The 18,023-nt window shown below is 49.8% G+C and overlaps 1 protein-coding gene across 1 annotated transcript in view; it reads left to right on the top strand.

Annotated features, from left to right (window-relative positions):
- Positions 1-291: 291 nt before the first annotated feature.
- Tmem123 (transmembrane protein 123) overlaps positions 292-18,023 on the top strand; it is a 31,904-nt gene continuing 14,172 nt past the window's right edge. Inside the window, exons 1-3 of the mRNA XM_051199565.1 lie at positions 292-318; positions 1,825-2,452; positions 6,418-6,474. Of these exons, the coding sequence (XP_051055522.1) occupies positions 292-318; positions 1,825-2,452; positions 6,418-6,474 (712 nt within the window). The remainder of the gene's footprint in view (positions 319-1,824; positions 2,453-6,417; positions 6,475-18,023) is intronic.

Genomic DNA, 18,023 nt, shown 5'->3' with positions numbered 1-18,023 from the left:
GATGGCACCAGTACTCCTCGGCCACCACAGTAGGAGTAAGTGGTGTCAGTCTGGAGTGGACAGACATGCTGTAGAAAGCACTTTGGATAAGATGTTGGTGGCTTCTGCGTAAGCTTGTGATCCTGGAAATCTTTTGTGATGGTTTCTATCAAGTAATTCCTTAGTATGGGTACTTTCCCTTTGTAACCTCTCAGATTTGTTTATTTATTTATTTATTATTTTTGGCAGGGTTAGCGTGACTCCATTTGAGTCTGACTGTTATAATATGGCTCAAGGGAAGTATGGCTGGAGATGGGGCCATGGCATGCCCTGCAGCCGGTGAGGGACAGACAGCAGGTAGGATATGGACAGAGATCTGCAGACGTGACTTGTGTGGAAGGTTTATTGGGGGAAGGCAAGGGAATAGGGGAAGGGAAGTTAGAGAGAAAAACAAGACTGAGAGACAGAGCTGCCTCCTCAGAGGACAGAGAAAAGGGGTGTTGTTTTCCCCTTAAAGGGCCAGGGTGCGTACTCCACGTGCAAATGGGTGACTCTGTGCCAGGCTCCCAAGGGGTGAGGCCAGGGTTGCCAGGCTACAACCCTGGCAGTCTTCACATTTCTATTATATGAAGATGAGCAAAGACAGAGCTGTAGATGCCCTGTGTCTAGAGAACATTTACTGATTTGGTCAGAGAGCTATCACCAAACAAAGCAGGCGCCTAGCACGGTGATGCAAGCCTATAACTTGGGGGACTGAGGCAGGAGAATTGTCGTGAGCTGGAAGACGTTGTGTGGTGCCTGAAAATGAAGCACATCATCCATATCATGGTATGAGGATCAGGCCAGCAGGCATTCTGGGGGAGCCTCCGTCAAGGTCAGTCCTGGGAAGAATTGTCAAGTAGACAGCTTGTCTTCATATTGTATCTATCCATTCTTGCTGCTGCTAAGCACCTTAGACTGATTACAAAGTAACAAAACTTTGGCTGGAAAGTCCAAGGAAACACCAGCAACTAATCTGGTGTCTGTTCAGGGCCCATGGTCTCAGAGACTGTTTTTTACTGTTTCCTCGTGGTTGTGAGGACAAAGATGGGGGGGAGGGGTGGAGGGATGGGAGGGTGGAAATTCCCTTAGGCCACTTTCATGAGGCACTAATTTCATAGTTGAGAGCTCTGCTCTCCTGACCTAGCCACCTCCTCCAATGCCCCACCCATTTTACCACCACCCTGGACCCTGGATTTCAACATCATGCAATAGAACACTCCTTCCTAGTCCATGTCTGGAAGCACTTATTATTCCCATGGCCAGAACCACCAAATCCTAAACACACAACTGCCTTTTTAAAGCCTATGGTAGATGCCGGTATTTTCAGGTTGGCTGATTGCACCATCCGATGTTTAGTCTTGTTTAAGTGTAAAGCAGAATCGACCAGTTAATCCATGGTCTATGACCGATAAGCTTTGCTGAAGGCCACCAAGTTTTTAGCTTATCTTCAAAGTGCCCTGGGTCAGGCCTGAGAGAGCTGTAACGACCTGGCTGACATTAGAGTTCTGAGTGGAATCAACATACAGTCTTCGGCAGCACTGGCTCCAAGAGCTTAAGAGGGGTTTTTGCCAGAAAAACCACATTACAACAGGCTGTCCTGAGCTAGGCCAGCGGACTCCATGCAGAGAGGGGCCTAGGTTATAGGTGCAAAGTTTCCAACGAGCTGCACCACATTTGGAAAAAAGGAGGCGCAAGTGCAGTATGAAAATCGTGATGCTTACTTTTGAACTTGAGTTTGTCGGCTCTTACGTAGAATCTGACCTTCCTACACTCCTGTGAGGGGCTCCCTCTGCAACCATCCAGACCGCGACTACCTTTCTCGCTACTCGCCTCACGCCCCCCAATCCGCACCCGAAAACTTCTCTACAATCCTGCCTTCCGGACGTGGGCAAAGCGAACCGCCAGCCCGTGGCGGAGGAAGCCACGCCCTCGCCCGCCCCAAGCACCCCGCCCCTTCTCGGCTCGGCCTTATTCAGTTGGAAGAGCCACGCCCCTCCCAGCCTAGGCCACACCCCTCTCCGCCTCCCTTGGCCACGCCCTCTCCCAGGCGCTCCCTTCTCGGAGCCACGCCCCCTCCGATTCGGCCGCTTTCCGGGCCCCGCCTCCTTGGGCCACGCCCCTCCTGACTTTGCGGACCACGCCCCGGCCCCGCCCAGCCCGGCCGGGCCCTCGCCCTATCTGGTCAGTGGGGGGACCGGCGGCGGCGGCGGCGGCGGCGGCTCCTGGGGAGCGGGACGCGGCGGAAGGGGACGGAACGGTCGCGTGCGCGGAGGGCAGCTCTGGGCGCGGTGCGGTGGCTGCGGGCGCTCAGGGGCCCTGGGAACAATGGCGCTGTGCGCGCGGGGCGCGCTGCTGCTGCTGCTGCTGCTGCTGGGCGCGCTGCAGGTGCTGGCGCTGCTAGGGACCGCGGCGCGCGGGGCAGACCCTCAGGGTAAGTCCGCCGGCCTGCGTCTCCACGGCCGGCGGAGACTCCGCGGCGGGCGCAGGGGAACTGAGGTTGGGCCGGGTTTCCCACTTGCCCCGGGGCCACCTGCCCCTCGAGACTCTGGCTCTTCCGGGCGTGGGGGCGGCCGGGCGGGTGACCTGTTGAGGTCCCCCGGGATGGCCCTTCTGCTGAGGACTCAGGTTGGTCCTGAGCCTTTCCCTGGAGTTCTGTGGCTGGTTAGAAAGACCTGTGGATTGAAATATGTCCGCTGCCTGAAGCAGAAGCAAGTCTGATTTTCGAACACCCACACAGCTTCCAGCTCCCGGACGCTACAAGTTGGATTCCAGGGCCAGTGAGGCTGGGTGGGAGCCTTGGGTGTGCGCGCCTCGTTCCCCCGCCCAGGAGAGGCTTTTGCCAGGGCCCAGGCCACTAGGGCCACCTGCGCAGCAACCTTCAGATCTCCGTGTCCGGAGCCCACGACGTCATTAGGTCGTAACAAAATGATGTTGGCAGCCTTCTGTGTAGGGGGTTTTGTTTCCCTTCGGAACCTTGACCTTTAGAACACTTTGAGAACTTTGAGTTTGTTAGAATTCTGTTTTCCCTTATCACCTACTAGAGTCTAATCGCTAGAGAAAGAGACCAAAGACTTTGGTTTTCAGTTCTGTCCATCTGAATGTGTGAATGTGTGTGTGCCTGTGTGTGTCCGTCCATCTGGGTGGCTGTGTGTGGGGGTGTGTGTTCTCATCTGTGGAGAGATAACCAGTCAGTTTACTTACGCAGATGGTTTGGATTGGGCCCAGCACCTGCTTTTGCTGGAATAATCCGGGTGAATTAAGCAAGCTAATTTGTTTGTTGGGCTGAATTTCATTCTGTTTTGTTGAGGCAGGATGTACTAACCTGAAAGCCCAAGCTGGCTTTGAACTCCCTATGTAGCTGAAGATGACTTTGAACTGCCAAACTTGTAACTCTACTTCCCAAATCTAGGGCTTACGCCTTTCATCACCTCAGTCACTAACATTTTATGTTGCACTTTTGACCTGTACCTGTGGCAAGCTAGAGTTGCAGACCTAATCAGAGGTCCCTTAAGGAAAGAGCGAACTGTAAAATTGTGTCGGCGTTCTGTCTTACAGCAAATATGCTAATGCATATGGAACGAAGCCTTCATTTTCCCTAACTGCTTGCTTTGTGTATACAAATAAATCTGTTCACTCTTGTGAGTTGCTGATTAGTCAGGAAAGCCCTTTTGTAGCTTTTGCTCTCATAACGAATTTTTGTTGTTCAACTTTCTCACTCTGTTTTGTTTATGAATGTCTCACTAGAGAGGTGACTTGAAATGCTCTGATGCCCTGTGTCATGAACAGGTAGACCAATGAGTTTAGTTATAGACTGTCACCTTCACCGAAAGGTTTTCTTACGTGAGTGAGCAATCAGCAGGACCAGGCCCCCTGGTCACCCCTGCACTTAAAAGGAATGAGCTAAGCAGGACAGTTTCGGTTAAGACCAGCACAGGCTACAAAGGGAGAGCATATCGCAAAAAAAAAAAACTATAAAACAAACCAAAAACAAAGCAGTTAACTGTCTTAGAAGTCTTTGTATGCAGCATGTAATTAGTGTAAGCATCATTACAATACATGGTGGTGTTTAGCAGTTGTACTGAAACATGGCTAATATTTGCTAGGCACATTTTCTTCACATACCATCTCCATTGTATAGCTGAGAAATCTGAGACTTGCAGGTAAGCTACCCTACCTCCATTAAAACAAGTAATACATGTCTGACTTCAGATCAGAGCCCAGATTCAGCCCGTTCATCATGCAGTCACATGAGCTGATGTCAGTTAGCACTCCACAGTGCTGTCCTGAATACTGTGGAAGACAGAAAATAATGTCACGGAGTTTCTGGTTTTCAAAGAGTATTCTTCCTGGCACGATGGCACACACCTTTAATCCCAGCTCTCAGAGACAAAAGCATGTTGAGCTCTGTGAGTTCCAGGCCAGCTTGGTCTACATAGTGAGTACCAGGAGAGCCAGGGCTATATAGAGCACCCTGTAGGAAAAAAACAAAATACTAGTGATAGTAATTTATCGTGATGCTGCTGCTGCTGGGTGTGGTGGCATACACCTGTAATCCCAGTACTCAGGACCAGGATGGGAAGCTGTTAGCATTTTTCGGATGGCAAGTGACAAGTGCACTTTTAACAACCATAGGGGAATGAAGTAACATATTAACTTACAACTAAGAAACTTGGACATGTCTGTTCAAACATCCAAACACTTCGCTGCCGTGAAAGCTGCCTCAGGAGTGAAAGTGACAGATGCTTCTGCAGCAGTCTGTGTACAGAGGTTGATCTCTGTGACAGAGATGAGCCCAGTGTCTTGGACAGTGGGACAGATCACTGGCTAATAGATTGGACCGTGAAGCAAGAAGAGGGAGGACCCAAAGGATGGCTTGGTTGAGGAAGGAGCAGCTGGTAACATCGGGAAGATGTGCAGAGGAGAGACAGATCTATGCAGGTTTGGGATTAAAATCAGCCCCATCCATGTCCAGACTCACTAAGCAGCTGAGTAGAGCTTTCTCTGGGCCTCAGTCCCTGTCACTGCAGAACAGTGCTCCAGCCATAGAGTGTCCAGGACGATGAGGTGAGGGGAGCCTACCCCCACCACCCCAGTATTGTAGACCTGCCACACACATCTGAGTTGATCTGGACCTATCTGAGTTCCATCTCATACAGGATAATAGCCCCATCCAGAGGAAGGTAATTGCATGAGAAATAGATTTAACAGTTGGTAAATATTTCAAAGTTGTTGTTGCTGGCTTTTCTTTGTGTTCTAAGGGTTTGTTTTGGATTTCTGTGTGGAGTGAGGGAGTGTGTTGGAAATGTTATGACAGAAACATAAATAACACCTTTGTCTCTCTTTACACTGGGAGTTGCATGGAGCAGGGATCAGCCTGACCCCACTAGGGCTGGTCTCCGGGACAGGAACAATAATCGTATTATTACCTGAGCTCCCATCCCTTGTGGATTGTAGTCTTTATACGGATTCCAAAAACATCACCAAAAATTGCTTACCTGGAGCACAGGATCCCCCTGCCCCATCCCCCCTTAATTGTACTAGCTTGAAAGAAGTCCCTACTGAGATTTTCACAAAACAATGGGAGACCTAATGAGTAAAACTAGGGGTGCTGGTGGTAAGAAGACCAGGAAGCATCCCCAAACAAAGAGCCTTTCCAGGATGGTCCATATCACCCAGAACACGGTGGACATGCGTCTGTCAGTCAGCTCCGCAGGCGCCCTGACAAAGCTGTTGTCACCAGAGTGTGTGGTAGACAGTGAGCACTGTGCAGGTGTTTGTTTCGGAAGCTTCCCGTGTGTCCCATGTGAAAAACCTAACCATGCAGCCTCAAAGTCCAGGGTGTTTCATAGCGACAGCGGTACAAGCAGAACTTCCTGTGGCATTGCCTCCCTTCCCCCATACCCCTGCCCTGCTCAGTCCTTGCTCATCTGCAGCTGTGAGTTTCCCTCCCCCTCATCTGCACACAGGCTCCAGGCTTAAAGACTCACAGTGTCCGCTAGACATGGAGTATATGCATGATGGATACACATGAAGCAAGTGGGCCTCTCGTTTTCTTCAAGCTCACAGTGCCTTCCTCAAATGGTAGACTCTCTCCTCTCCCCGCTGCAGCTCAAGAAGTAGACACAGCCTGACATGAGCGTGCACAACGGGCTGCTCTGGCTGCTTGTCAACCTGGTGGCATCTGTAAACCAGGCATCTGCAAGGGATACATTGTGCATTCTTCCTGGGGGCCCTGGCCGTGCTGACTTCCCATGGTGTGCCATTTCTCTGACTTCTCTGTTGGCTTCAGTGTGCACACCCCTTGGAGCCCCAGACCTCAGTGAGGGGCAGAAGCTCATGCTGTGTTCCAAGTTAAATCCTGGGGCGCTTTACTAATGCATCTCTTTATTTCTATAGGCTCTTCAAGGGGGAATGACTCTGTGCCCCTGCTGACCTCCAGTGCTAATATGACAGGTAAGTTAATTCCAGGGTTTCCTTCCATCTAGGCTAGCCTGCTAGCCTCCTAGGACCATGTATTCAAGCTGGCACAGGACCTGCCTGAAGCCCAAGCTCCTCTCCCGTAGCCTGCATAAAGGAGTGCATTAACAGGTGATCATGCTTCGCTTGACTGTTGCTGTTAGTCTAGCAAAGATCTGAACAATGGAGAAAAAAGTATGGGGAGCCGGGTGCCTGTAAATCCCAGCCCTTGAGAGGTGTATGTATGCAGGAAGATGAGGAGTTCAAGGTTGCCCTCAGCCACATGGGGACATCAAGGCAGCCCGGAATGCATGAGAACCCTGTTCTAATTTGCTTTCTGTTGCTGTGATAAAATTCCATGACCAAAAAGAACATGACGAGAAGACAAGAGTCTATTTCATCTTACAGCTCTCGGGTCACACTCCCGTTACTCAGGCAAGAGCTGGAAATCTAAGAACTAAAGCCCAGCCCATGGGGGAATGCTGTTGAGCGGCTTGCTCACCGTGGTTTGCTCACCCTGCTTTCTTATATAGCCCAGGGCCAACTGCCCTGGGGGGCGGGGCACTGCCACAGTGAGCTGCCCTCCACACCCACTAATCAGGAAAGCTCCCTACAGACTTGCCGATGGATGGATCTGCCAGTCTGATTGAGATGTCTTCTCACTTGAGGTCCCCGCCCCCCCATGGCTGCCGCTTGTGTCAAGCTGACAAAAAACTAACGAGCGAGCGCAGTGCATGTCTCAACCACAGCAAACATCTACTGGGATTTCCATCCTGAGGGAAAGCCTGTGGCTTGTGAAGTTTGGAGTCTGCAGGCCCACTAAGCTGTCCCTCTCGGCCGTCCTCCCGGCTCTGAATGGGACTGTTTGAGTCATCAGACCTCAACCTGCCACCTTGTTTCTCAGTGAGGCAATTAGTGAGGCCCTTCACTTACACTCTTAGTTTGGGCCAAGTGAGTCCTTCTTGGGGCTCTGCACTCCTAGCTGGAAGGCATTATTGTTACATCTTAGCATTACCTTCATTTCCAGTGCCGAGTCAGAGACTGGAAAAGGTCACACGCATTCTCTTACCGACATGCTGAGCACTCAGGGCACAGAGACCACATCTCGACTCCCTGAAGTGTTTTATGTTTACGGTTCTCATGGTTACTGCCATTACATGCACTCACATCATTGTGCTCCTTCATGGAGTCGTGTTGTTATTTATCTCCTTGTTTACCATGTCACAGAACGGAGCTTAGGTTTTTCTTGGGTTCACTGGGTGATCAGGCTGGTTTTGAACTTGCGATCCTTCTGCCTCAGCCTTGTGGGTACTGGAGTTAGAGATTTACATCACAGAGTCCTGTGTGGTTCATTTCATACGTTTGTGCTTTACTCTCATTAGCTCTGATTTCCTGCTGGTGTTTGGAGAAAATCAGCTATGCCTCTCCTGATCGCAGTGATGACTGCTGAATTTCAGTGTATGTAGCAAAATTATAGAAAATGTTTCATGGGGGAGAAAAAGGCCAGAAAGATGCCCCCAAGTATACTAGTTTTTATCAACTGAGTGATAAAGTATATCAATAAGTATAGTAGTATTTATCAACTAGGTGATCAATTATTATCAACAAGTATAGTAGTAATTACTACTGGGGAGTTCAGTGTTTTACATATGTTATTAGGCTATTAGGTGGATGTCTTTTCCTGTTCGCTTATTTTAGGGGGAAAGAGTGTGTGTGTGTGTGCGCATGTGTGCACGTGCATGTGCATGTGTGGGGGGGGGGATATTCACCATTGGCCCGTGTGTTGTCGCATGTGTTGTGTGGGGCCCAGTGGTTGACCTCAGGTCTCCATCTGTGTTATGTTTATGTTTATTGTATTTACAGGAGATGCCTTAGCAGTTAAGAGCTTTTGTTGCTCCTATCAAGGGAAAGCCTGAGTTCAGTTCCTAGTACCCACACCTGGTGACTCACACCTGCCTGCACACCAGGTCCAGGGAACACAGTGCCTTTGGCCTCAACAGGCACCTACACACACGCACACACATAACTAATTTTTTTTTTTTTTTTTTTTTTACGTTAAACAGCAGAACTTTAAAAGAGAAAGAGATTGGAGGGAATTATATAGTGATATGGGAAAGAGTTTCCCTAACTGCTATGAAAAGCCAGTTCAGACTTGACCCATTCAGCTCTTCATGCTGTTAATTACATTCAGGTTTGTGTGCTTGCATTTGAAGGTTGCTGGTAATGTGTAATGTCCCTGGGTTTTCCCTCACGGATTGTGGAGGGGAATAATCATACAGTGTGTGCCCACTTACTGAACCAGATGTATGTTTGGATTAGCCACTTGGTGCTATTTCAGGCACAAGGCGTTTAGTAAATAAAACAGATGTGAGTTTGCCCTCGTGGATTTCCATCACAAGACGGGGAGGGAGTGTACGGACGTGATGAACTGCAGGTCGTTTTGGATAAGAAGTCGCCAGGATTAAATCCATGCATAAGTAGGTGGTGTCATAGAGACTGACCACCGGGTCAGGTTCTTTGGTGTGGATAAACCTGTGGGCTGAATCAAGCTGTGATTGGTAGATGGGAGAGAGCCAGCCCTAGCCACACCAGAGAAGAAAACCTTCCAGGCGGGAGAAACAGCTAACATAGGAGCCATTCTGCAGGTTCTGTGAGGCAGGAGTGAGCCTTTCCTCCAAGGGTTACCGGCGTGATGTGGAGGGGTGTCTGCTCCTTAGTTATGTTCTCATAAACGGAACTAGGGAGCAAAACGACGACATATTAGCTGTCAGAACATAGGAGGCCAGAAACCAGGGTTCAGGCACCTCAGTTAACTTTTCAGGGCCTTTTTCCTCATAAAGTGAGGGCTGTGCTCCCTGTAGTGCCTTCCAGGGAGCCTTAACCCACTACAGTCTCTCATACTGGGCATCTAGGATGATGTAACCGCTCTAGCTTTCCTTCCCGCGGCTCTGTCCCCAGTACACTAGAGTTGTAATTAGGAGCCTGAATTGCACCTAGCGCATGTATGGTTTGACCAGGGTTGCTATATACAGCAACACTTTACACTTTTTGCTAAGTGAGTTTCTTTTTCTTCTTATGGCTGATTTACCCCTGTCCCTCCCCCTTTTCTGGTTGTAAAGGTAATTCATAGTTTATGTGGAAATTTTGTAAGATATAGCAGAGAGCTAACATCGTTACTTGAGGTATCTTATTTTGTGTGAGTGTGTCTGTGTCCACTGGTTGTGTGGAGATCAGAGGACACCTTATAGGAGTGAGTCCTCCCCATCCACTCTGTGGGTCCTAGGGGTGGAACTCAGGCTGTCCGGCTTGGCAGCAAGCTCCGTCGCCTGCTGAGCCATCTTGGCAGCCAAATAACAATACTTGAAAATTGTTAAAAGAGTAGATTGTGAAGGCTCACCATAAAATAATGTGTGAGGTGAGGCTTGATTTAACCATTCCTCAATGGGTCAAAGCACGTGGTACACCATAAAAGTATACACCGTTTTAACAGTACTCTATTTTTGGCCGAAATTTAGGAACACAGTATTTGAAAACTGGGAATTCAGACCCTCGTGGCCCTGTGCTTGTAACATAGTTGCTCACTCATGTGGCCATTGTCCCTTTTCTTTCTCTCTCTGTCTTTCGGTTTTGTTTTGTTTCTTTTTATAAGAGAAGCAAAATGGCTTTATCCAGAGCAGAAACATGGCGCTGGTCAGGGTGGGCTAGCCAGTCAGGGCTGCTGGTGGGCTACGTGAACAAGCGTGCTGAGGAGCCCCAGCTATTGTCCGGGGCTTCCTTCGATGGCGTTCAGGGAGCAGAATCGCTCACTAAGGGGGGTCATGGGGGCAGTTTGTTTTGTTTTTTCTTATTGTTGAAGAAAATTTTCATCCAATATATTCAGATCACACACACACACAAACAAAACTCGTACTGGACAATGCATTTTAGGTTGTTTGCTTTGAGTAGTTTCTTTGCTGCTTTCCCAAGAAGGGGAGAGAGGGAAGGAAGGGAGAAGGAAACAACTCAAAGGCTGTGCTGGGTGCTGGGTGCTCGGAGGCCGGCCAGAGGGTTCGGGAACTGGTTTGGTTACTTTAGTATGTGGTTCACGTTGTCTTCCAGAGAAAATACAAAGAGGAAAGAATCATCTTGTTGGTCGCTCTGAGTTTCAGGCTGCACAGGTCTCACAGGCAGGGTCAGTGAGGTGGTGTATATACCCCCTCACACACACACACACACACACACACACACTGGCAGAGCAAGATCTCGGACGGTTCTGTTTCTCCTCTTCCTCCTCTAGTCTCTCCAGGCTCCCGAGCCTCAGAGCCTTTGCTGCAGACTCTTGTGGTACCCAAAGCCCTGTCCCTCCTGCCTCTGCCTTTCCTGCCTGCCGTTCACCTCCTGAGTGCTGAACATGAACCTTCAGGCCTCACTCCTTAGTGAACGTCCCTGATCTTCTGGCATCAGAGGGCCAGGTGCTTCGCCATTCTGTGTCTACATGATGCGTTCTCCCTGTTACGCCAAATACAAAGCCAGTGCCTGAAGGGGCAGTGCCGATTTCAATTACCGCTACACCCCAGGGCCCCGTGCAGGATCCGGCACAGATTTCTGTGGAAGAGTAAGCAAAAACCGAGTGTTCTGCATGGGAGAAGAGTACAGGCTATCCTAGCCCTAGGTGACAGGAGTCATCAAGGCGCAGTCAGAGAGCACAGAGCTCTTGTTTATGGAGTTGCCATGATTAGATTCTGTGTAGAAGCAACCCTGAATCTTGCATCTTCCCAAGATCAGGCTGTGTCCTGCTGCACAGCATTCTGGGTAAGACCTCCACAGATGCCGCTTCTTGGCAGGACATCTCTGCCCTGTGCTGATCTGTAAGAAAGTAGAGAAGGTGAGAGGGAAAGGCTGGTCCTGAGGCTGTCCTGGGGGGACGACTCTCTGTGCTGGAGTATTGCTGAAGTCTCCCTGGAGTTTGAAATTGAGGATAACGCAGCCAGAATCCATTGAGACGGCTGGGCAGTCACATGATCTGATTGGCGTTTCAAAGAGTGAGGCTCGTGATTAGGAACCTGTTGAGTTCCAACGGCTGTGGGCAGCATGCACAGGCGGTGTGCTGATTGACAGGGACAGCCGGTGGGGACAGGGACAGGAGAGGCGGCGGTGCTCTGAGTGACTGCACGTGCTGTATTGTTTGGGTCAGTGATCAGACACACTTAGCCTCCACATTTGGAGATCGTTTGTTTCAAAGGGAGAACTGAAGATTGAACACTGGGAGTTCACAACATAAGAGAGGCCCACCAGGCAGACCTGTGTGAGATAAGAGAAAGAATTGGCCTAAAGGTGGGCGGGGGAGACTTCCCCCTTAGTGTGCTCCATCGTCTGAGAGGCAGAGGCAGTGGTTTTCACCAGTGAGCCACTTAATAAGAAGGGTTCGTGAGGGCCAGCAGCTCCTTGAACCCTGGAAATTATCTGGCTTTTCAACTTTGAACATAAACTCCGTAACTCGCTGCAGTCTGCCCTTACTTTTGTGTCTGCCACATGAATGCAATTGCCGTGGGAGGCCTCCCAATATTTGCCTTTGATGTTGGGGCGCTCCATTGTTGAGTGCATGTGTGTGGAAACTGCTACTTCCTCTGCTGGGCCGAATCTCCCGTCATTGTGTAATGGTCATATTTATTTGTACTGCTTTTGTTTTAACACATATTCTATGAGGTTACGCTCTCTTTTAGATTACATTTTCATGGGATGTAAACTTTCAGTTTACAGGTACCCAAACAGTTGAACTTAGTTTTTTTTTAGATCATTTAGTTTGATAGAGAGTTGGAGTTCTGCTCACATTTAGTCATAGTCTTTCAATTGGGGACTTAATGCATTTACATGCAGGGTCACTATTGATAGGTAGGGTCTGAGTCTAACTATTTTGCCACTGATTTTCTAGTTTTATTTCCTTCTTCTCTTACAATCATGATAGTATGTTCTGGGTCCTTGTTTACTATTTTTGAGTTTTACCTACTAGCCTTGATTGGGGGGGGTGGGGGTTCCCCCATAAAACTTGAAAGAAACAAGCCTTGATTATAATTAATGTTTCAATACTAGTCCCCTGACTTCCTTAGGGCTTGGGCGCAGGAATAGCTGTTTACTGTGGTGATGTAGCATCATTTATTAAAGTGTGCCTGAGGGTCCGAAAGCAGCCTCAAGCTATAGAGATCAGGCAGTGGTGGTACACACCTCTAATTGGGTCTCAAGATGAAGAGGTAGACAGATCTCTGTTAGTTCAAGACCACACTGAGATACATGAAATGTATCCAGTCCTAAAGAGAAACGGCTCACACATCTCAGCGCTTGGGATCACATGCCTTTAACCCCAGGACTCATGGGAGTTTATTGAAGAAAGGAACACGGTCTCAGAGCTGGCTCTCCAGCCACATTGAGGATAGGAAGACACTGAGTCTCCAGATTCTCCAGCCACGATGAGCAGAGCAGAGCAGAGCAGTGTGGGTTTTCAGTCTCAGGTTAAGTGGAGCCAGGATTGCCTTTCAGTATGAGGTAGAGGCGAGAGCTAGTGGCCGGCTGCTTTGCTTCGCTGACCTTCAGCTTGAGGCTCGAGCCCCTGGGCCTTGTATTTATCATGCTCCCGGAGACAGTCACCAGGGCTCTTACTCAGCTGCCATCTTACCAGGAAGAACATTTTTTTAAATCATTATGCAACAAGCTCTCCTTATCTTCCTCCACTGGGGTAGGGGGCTTTCAGTGCTGTATAGCAGCAAAAGCACAGCACCAGCATTTGCACGAGGAGCAGAAATGCAGTCAGTCCAATTTCAGGAGTCTGTCCGTGTCAACCCTGTTAAAGTCCAGTCTCTTCTGTGATGCATGGCAGCCTCTTAACTGTAACCCGGGGTGAAGTCGACATCAAAAAGCAGATCACATGGCACAGGAGAAATGTTACCATGGCAAAAGGGAGGGAAGGGAGCATAGTGAGGAAATACTGGACCGAAGCGAGTCCAAAACCCAGCCGGGCAAACTCCAAACTGCATCTCGTGTCTGATGTCAAAACGCTGCTCAGATCTCCAGCTCCTCAGCTTTGTGGACAGCAACTCCTCTCTCTTGGGCTGGTTCCAGTCCCTGTTAGCAGCTCTCCTCAGCAGGTGTCCCTCAGCTCTCCCATCTCCAACATCTCGGGGCTTCCAAGGCTTCCCTTCGCCACTTCACACGGTGGCCTTCCTGGGCCTCCATTCGGAACACCCCGACACGCGCCTGGCCTCGAGGCTTTCCTTAGTCTCGGAGTGAGGTTCCATAACCCTTTCTTGTTTCCTTGACTCTAAACTCAAAACCGTGTGACCGAAGCTGCCAAGTGCTGCTGCTTGCTGGGGCTGGACCATGGCCCCCTTGTCTAAATACACCTCCCTTGGCTTTCTTTTTTCAGTGCTTTGCTTCAGTGCCGAAGCTGTCCTTGAACTCACTCCGTAAACCAGACTGGTTTCAAACTCTGAAGTCTGCCTGCCTCTGGAGTGCTGGGGTTAAAGATGTGAGCCACCACACCGGGCTCTAAGCTTCTTCCATTCCTTTTCACAAGCTGGAATCTTGGCTGGGCGGGGTCTTCTTCTGAGGTCACTATTCTCTTCATTCCGTTTGGCCTTAGGTTTTTCTTTAAACTTTTTATCTTCGTTCTGTATTTTCCTGCTCAGCTTGTCCTTTCCATTGTAGATCTGCATCAGACTGGCCACTAGTAACCCTGCCACTCAGCCAGTATCGGGCTGCTTGAAAATTGCCTCAGCTAAGGCTATTAATCCAGAACGCTTCACTCTAGCCTCAGGCAGATTTTTAGACAGAACAGAAAGCAGCCACATTATTCCCCAGAATACCACAAGAACAGTGTCTAGGCCCCACACTAATATTATTCTCCTCTAAAACGTCTTGAGCCAGGCCCCCACAGTTCAAGTCATCTTCAGCACCGCCGCCTTCCATGACCACTTAAAAGAATTCAGCCGCTTTTCCAATCCAGAGTCCACATCCTGTAACAAGAGCATGGTCTGTCTGTCACAGCAATACCCCAGTTCCTGGGGCCAACTCTTAGTTAGGGTTCTGTTACTTGAAGAGACACCATGACAGTGCAGTCCTTGTAAAGGAAACGTTTAAGTGGAGTTATTCACAGTTCAGAAGTTTGGCCCATTAATGGTTATGACAGCACAGGCAGACACGGTGCTGGAGACGTAACTGGAGACTTCTGCATCTGGATCCACAGGCAGCAGGAAGAGACAGTGGGCCTCTGGGCCTGACTTGAGCTTCTGAAACCTCAAAGCCCACCCCCAGTGACGCGCATCCTCCTAGATCACGCCTCCTGGTGGCGCCTCTAATGGACTGTGGGGGGAGGGGTGCCAGGGACCCAGCCCAGATTCTCTGCCCCTGACTTTTGAACCCAGCCATTGTGTTTTTAAAATAACTTATTACTTATCCAGCCGTTAGCCGAAAAGCCTGAGACAGTGAGAGACAGTGCAGGAGGCCCGGAGGCTTTTGCTGGCATTGTTAGAGGTCACTAAAACTTGAAAGTTCAGGTAGTTGAAGCTGCTTGTGAGTGTTGTGTTAGTTCCTTTCAGTTGCTGTGATGCAATACCCTGTCAAGTTCGGCTAAGGGGAGAAAGGGTTTATTTTGGCCGACAGTTCCGGTGGGAGGGGGCATGCGCAGCTGCAGGAGCATGAAGCTAGCCCAGCAGTCAGGAAACAAACTGGTCATATTTTATCTGCACACAGGAAGCAGAAAGAGAGAGCAGAAAGTAGGACCAGGCGGTAAACCCTCAGAGCCTGACCTAGTGACAGACTTCCTTGAGCAAGGCTCTGACTCCTAAAGTGCTACACTGTTCCAGTACAAGGGCCTGTGAGGACATTTCTCACTCAGGGTACAACGGCTGTAAGCCTTGGAACCCTGAGGAATGAGCATCAGGATTCATGAGAATGGAGAGTAAAGTGTGAGTAGATTCTGACCCTGCGATTGTGTAGAGCTCAAGGAGGCAGAGCGTCTGGATGGCTGTAAACAGCAGGCAGCATTTCAAGGATTGATAGGTTCCCTTTGGCTCCTGTAGTTCTTAACCAGATACTGTCATTTACTAATGTGCCCCCCACACCTCCCTGGTGAGGAGGGAGGCCTAGCCTCACACTGCTAACCCAGGCGTCCACGGTAGAGCAGCACTTTTGTTTATTAGGAGCAGTTTCTGTCTCATGCTGCCTCATGGGTTCACAGGGAGTAGAGTTAGGGCAGGCAGGGTGCTTGGAGGAGCCTGCAGTAGCTGGCACTCTGTGCCTGTTCTAGCATTGACAACAGGACTGAGTGCCGTGTTCAGGAGTGGAGAAGCCAGGTCTGCTTAGGATACCATTGTCACTTAGACCCTTAAAGCTCATGGGCACTCAGCTTTTAAATGTTCATTCTGTATCGTGTGTGTCCCAAATGACGTAGGACAATGTGCCAGGGACCGGGAGGCACGGAGACTTAACTGGCCTAGGATAACGCCTGCTGGGATGTCTCAACTGAGGAAGGTTGTTAAGAACAAAAATCCATGACAAATATAAAGAGATGAGCGCCCAGAAGAGGAAGAGATGACTTTCAAGAAAAAAATCTTGGAGCTGGAAAGATGGCTCAGCACTTAAGGGTGCTTGTTTTTGCCAAAGCCCCAGGTTCGATTCCCAGCACCTCCTACGTAGTGGCTCACAACCGCTTGTCCTGACCGCTTGCCCTGCATCTTCTCTGGCCACTGTGGACATCATGCATGCACATGGTGCACCTGTGTATGTCCAAGCCAAACACATATTCATATAAGATAAACACATCTTTAAAATTTAAAAAAAAAAAAAAAAAAAAAAAAAAAAAAACCGGAAGATCTTAAAGGAAATGGCCCTTGAAGCCTTTTGGCAGGGTTGGAGGGATGAGAGCCCGGGTGAGAGGAGGAAGCCAGGCAGTGCTCCCAAGGTCCGAGCTGATCCTCCCGTGTTCCCTGTGCTGTGTGAGCAGTGATGGCAGCGGTGGTGACTGGCAAACCATGCTGCCAGGCATGGCCCGTGTATTACTGCTGTGTTTGTGCATTCAGTGTGTGAAGCACAGAGCTGAGGAAGAGGGAGGATGTGCCAGGACTGAGACTCGGTGTGGGTTTCATTATTCAACTGTGTATATTACATTCTGACCACAACACCCCCTGCCCTCCCCTTCCAGTCCTCCCCCACCCCAACCACCCCCTGCTCGCTCTCGTCTCCATCCAGGAAAGGGCAGGTCTCCTATGAGTGTCAGTAAAACGTGGCATATGAACTTGCAGGAAGCACCTCCCCGTGCACGGACACTGGGCACAGTGACCGTATGAGGAGTAGGACCCCAAAGCCCGGAAGAGTCAGGGACAGCCCCTGCTGCTGTTAGGAGTTGCACAAGAGGGCCAGGCCACACAACTGTCACGAATCTGCAGAGGGCCTAGGTCAGTCCCATGCAGGCTCCCCGGCTGTGAGCCCAGGTTAGTTGATCCTGTGAGCGTCCCCACGGGTCCTTGACCCGTCTGGTCCCAACCCTCCTTTCTCCTGCTCCTCATCTTTGGCTGTGGGTCTGTGCTCTGCCTCCATCAGTTGCTGGATGACACCTCTCTGATGACAATTGGGTCAGGCACCAATCTGGTTACAGGAGTCGGCCAGTTCTACTATTGCTAGGAGTCTTAAGCTGGGGTCTTCACCATAGACTCCTGGGAGATTCCCTTGCACCAGGCTTGCCTCCCCCGGCAGTTCCCCTCAGCACTCCCTGTCCATGCGACCCCAATCTGATCGCCATCCCCATCTGCCCTCAGGCCACTCACGAAATGTCTTCTGTCTCCCCTTCCCAGGAGATCTGAGCGTTCCCTCATGAACTCTCCTTGTTACCTAGTCTCTCAGGGTCTGTGGGTTAAAGCATAGTTATCCTGTAGCTACCCTTTATTTTACTGCTAATATCACTTCCGAGTGAATACAGGCCATGCCTGTCTGTCAGTCTGGCTTACCTCACTCAGGATGATTTTTTCCTAGTCCTGTCCATTTGAGGCTCAGTCTGTTTGTAATGTGCCTGGCCTTGGAGACTCACGTGGCTGGCTGATACCTAAGGACTGCCTGTGCTGCCATTCTGGAGCGTGAGAACTGATACAAAGCAGGTACAGTCTTACTTCCTCGTCTACGTTTTTACAAAGATGGCGGCTGTTCTAGGTGTTTCTCAGCACTAGATGAACATGACCTTTCCTTGAAGATTGTCTTTCTGAGAAAGCTGCCTGGTGAGCAGGCTGGATGATGAGGGGAGCCTCATTCTCATTCCTATCTTGGAGCCACGTCAAGCTTTGCTCTCCCCTGTACCGGGTCGGGAAACTGGTGACGTCTCCATAGATCAAGCTCGAACTCTCAAAGGAATCCAGTCTTTTGTACCCTGTTCACACTTTCCATGTTCACTGCCAATCTGTAGGATGTCAGTAGCAACCCTTCTCCAGGGTTACTGTGGATGAACTCTGCTTCCAGAGCAGTTATCTCCTTAAATGTGTTCTCACAGTCACAGCCCACGAGGCGGCTCCAGCCTCAGGCTTCCGGAT

This window comes from Phodopus roborovskii, unplaced genomic scaffold, assembly GCF_943737965.1.
Source record: "Phodopus roborovskii unplaced genomic scaffold, PHOROB, whole genome shotgun sequence".
In the NCBI taxonomy this organism is placed as follows: domain Eukaryota; kingdom Metazoa; phylum Chordata; class Mammalia; order Rodentia; family Cricetidae; genus Phodopus; species Phodopus roborovskii.
The sequence above is the reverse complement of the archived record's forward strand: the minus strand, read 5'-3'. Positions and strand labels throughout refer to the sequence as shown.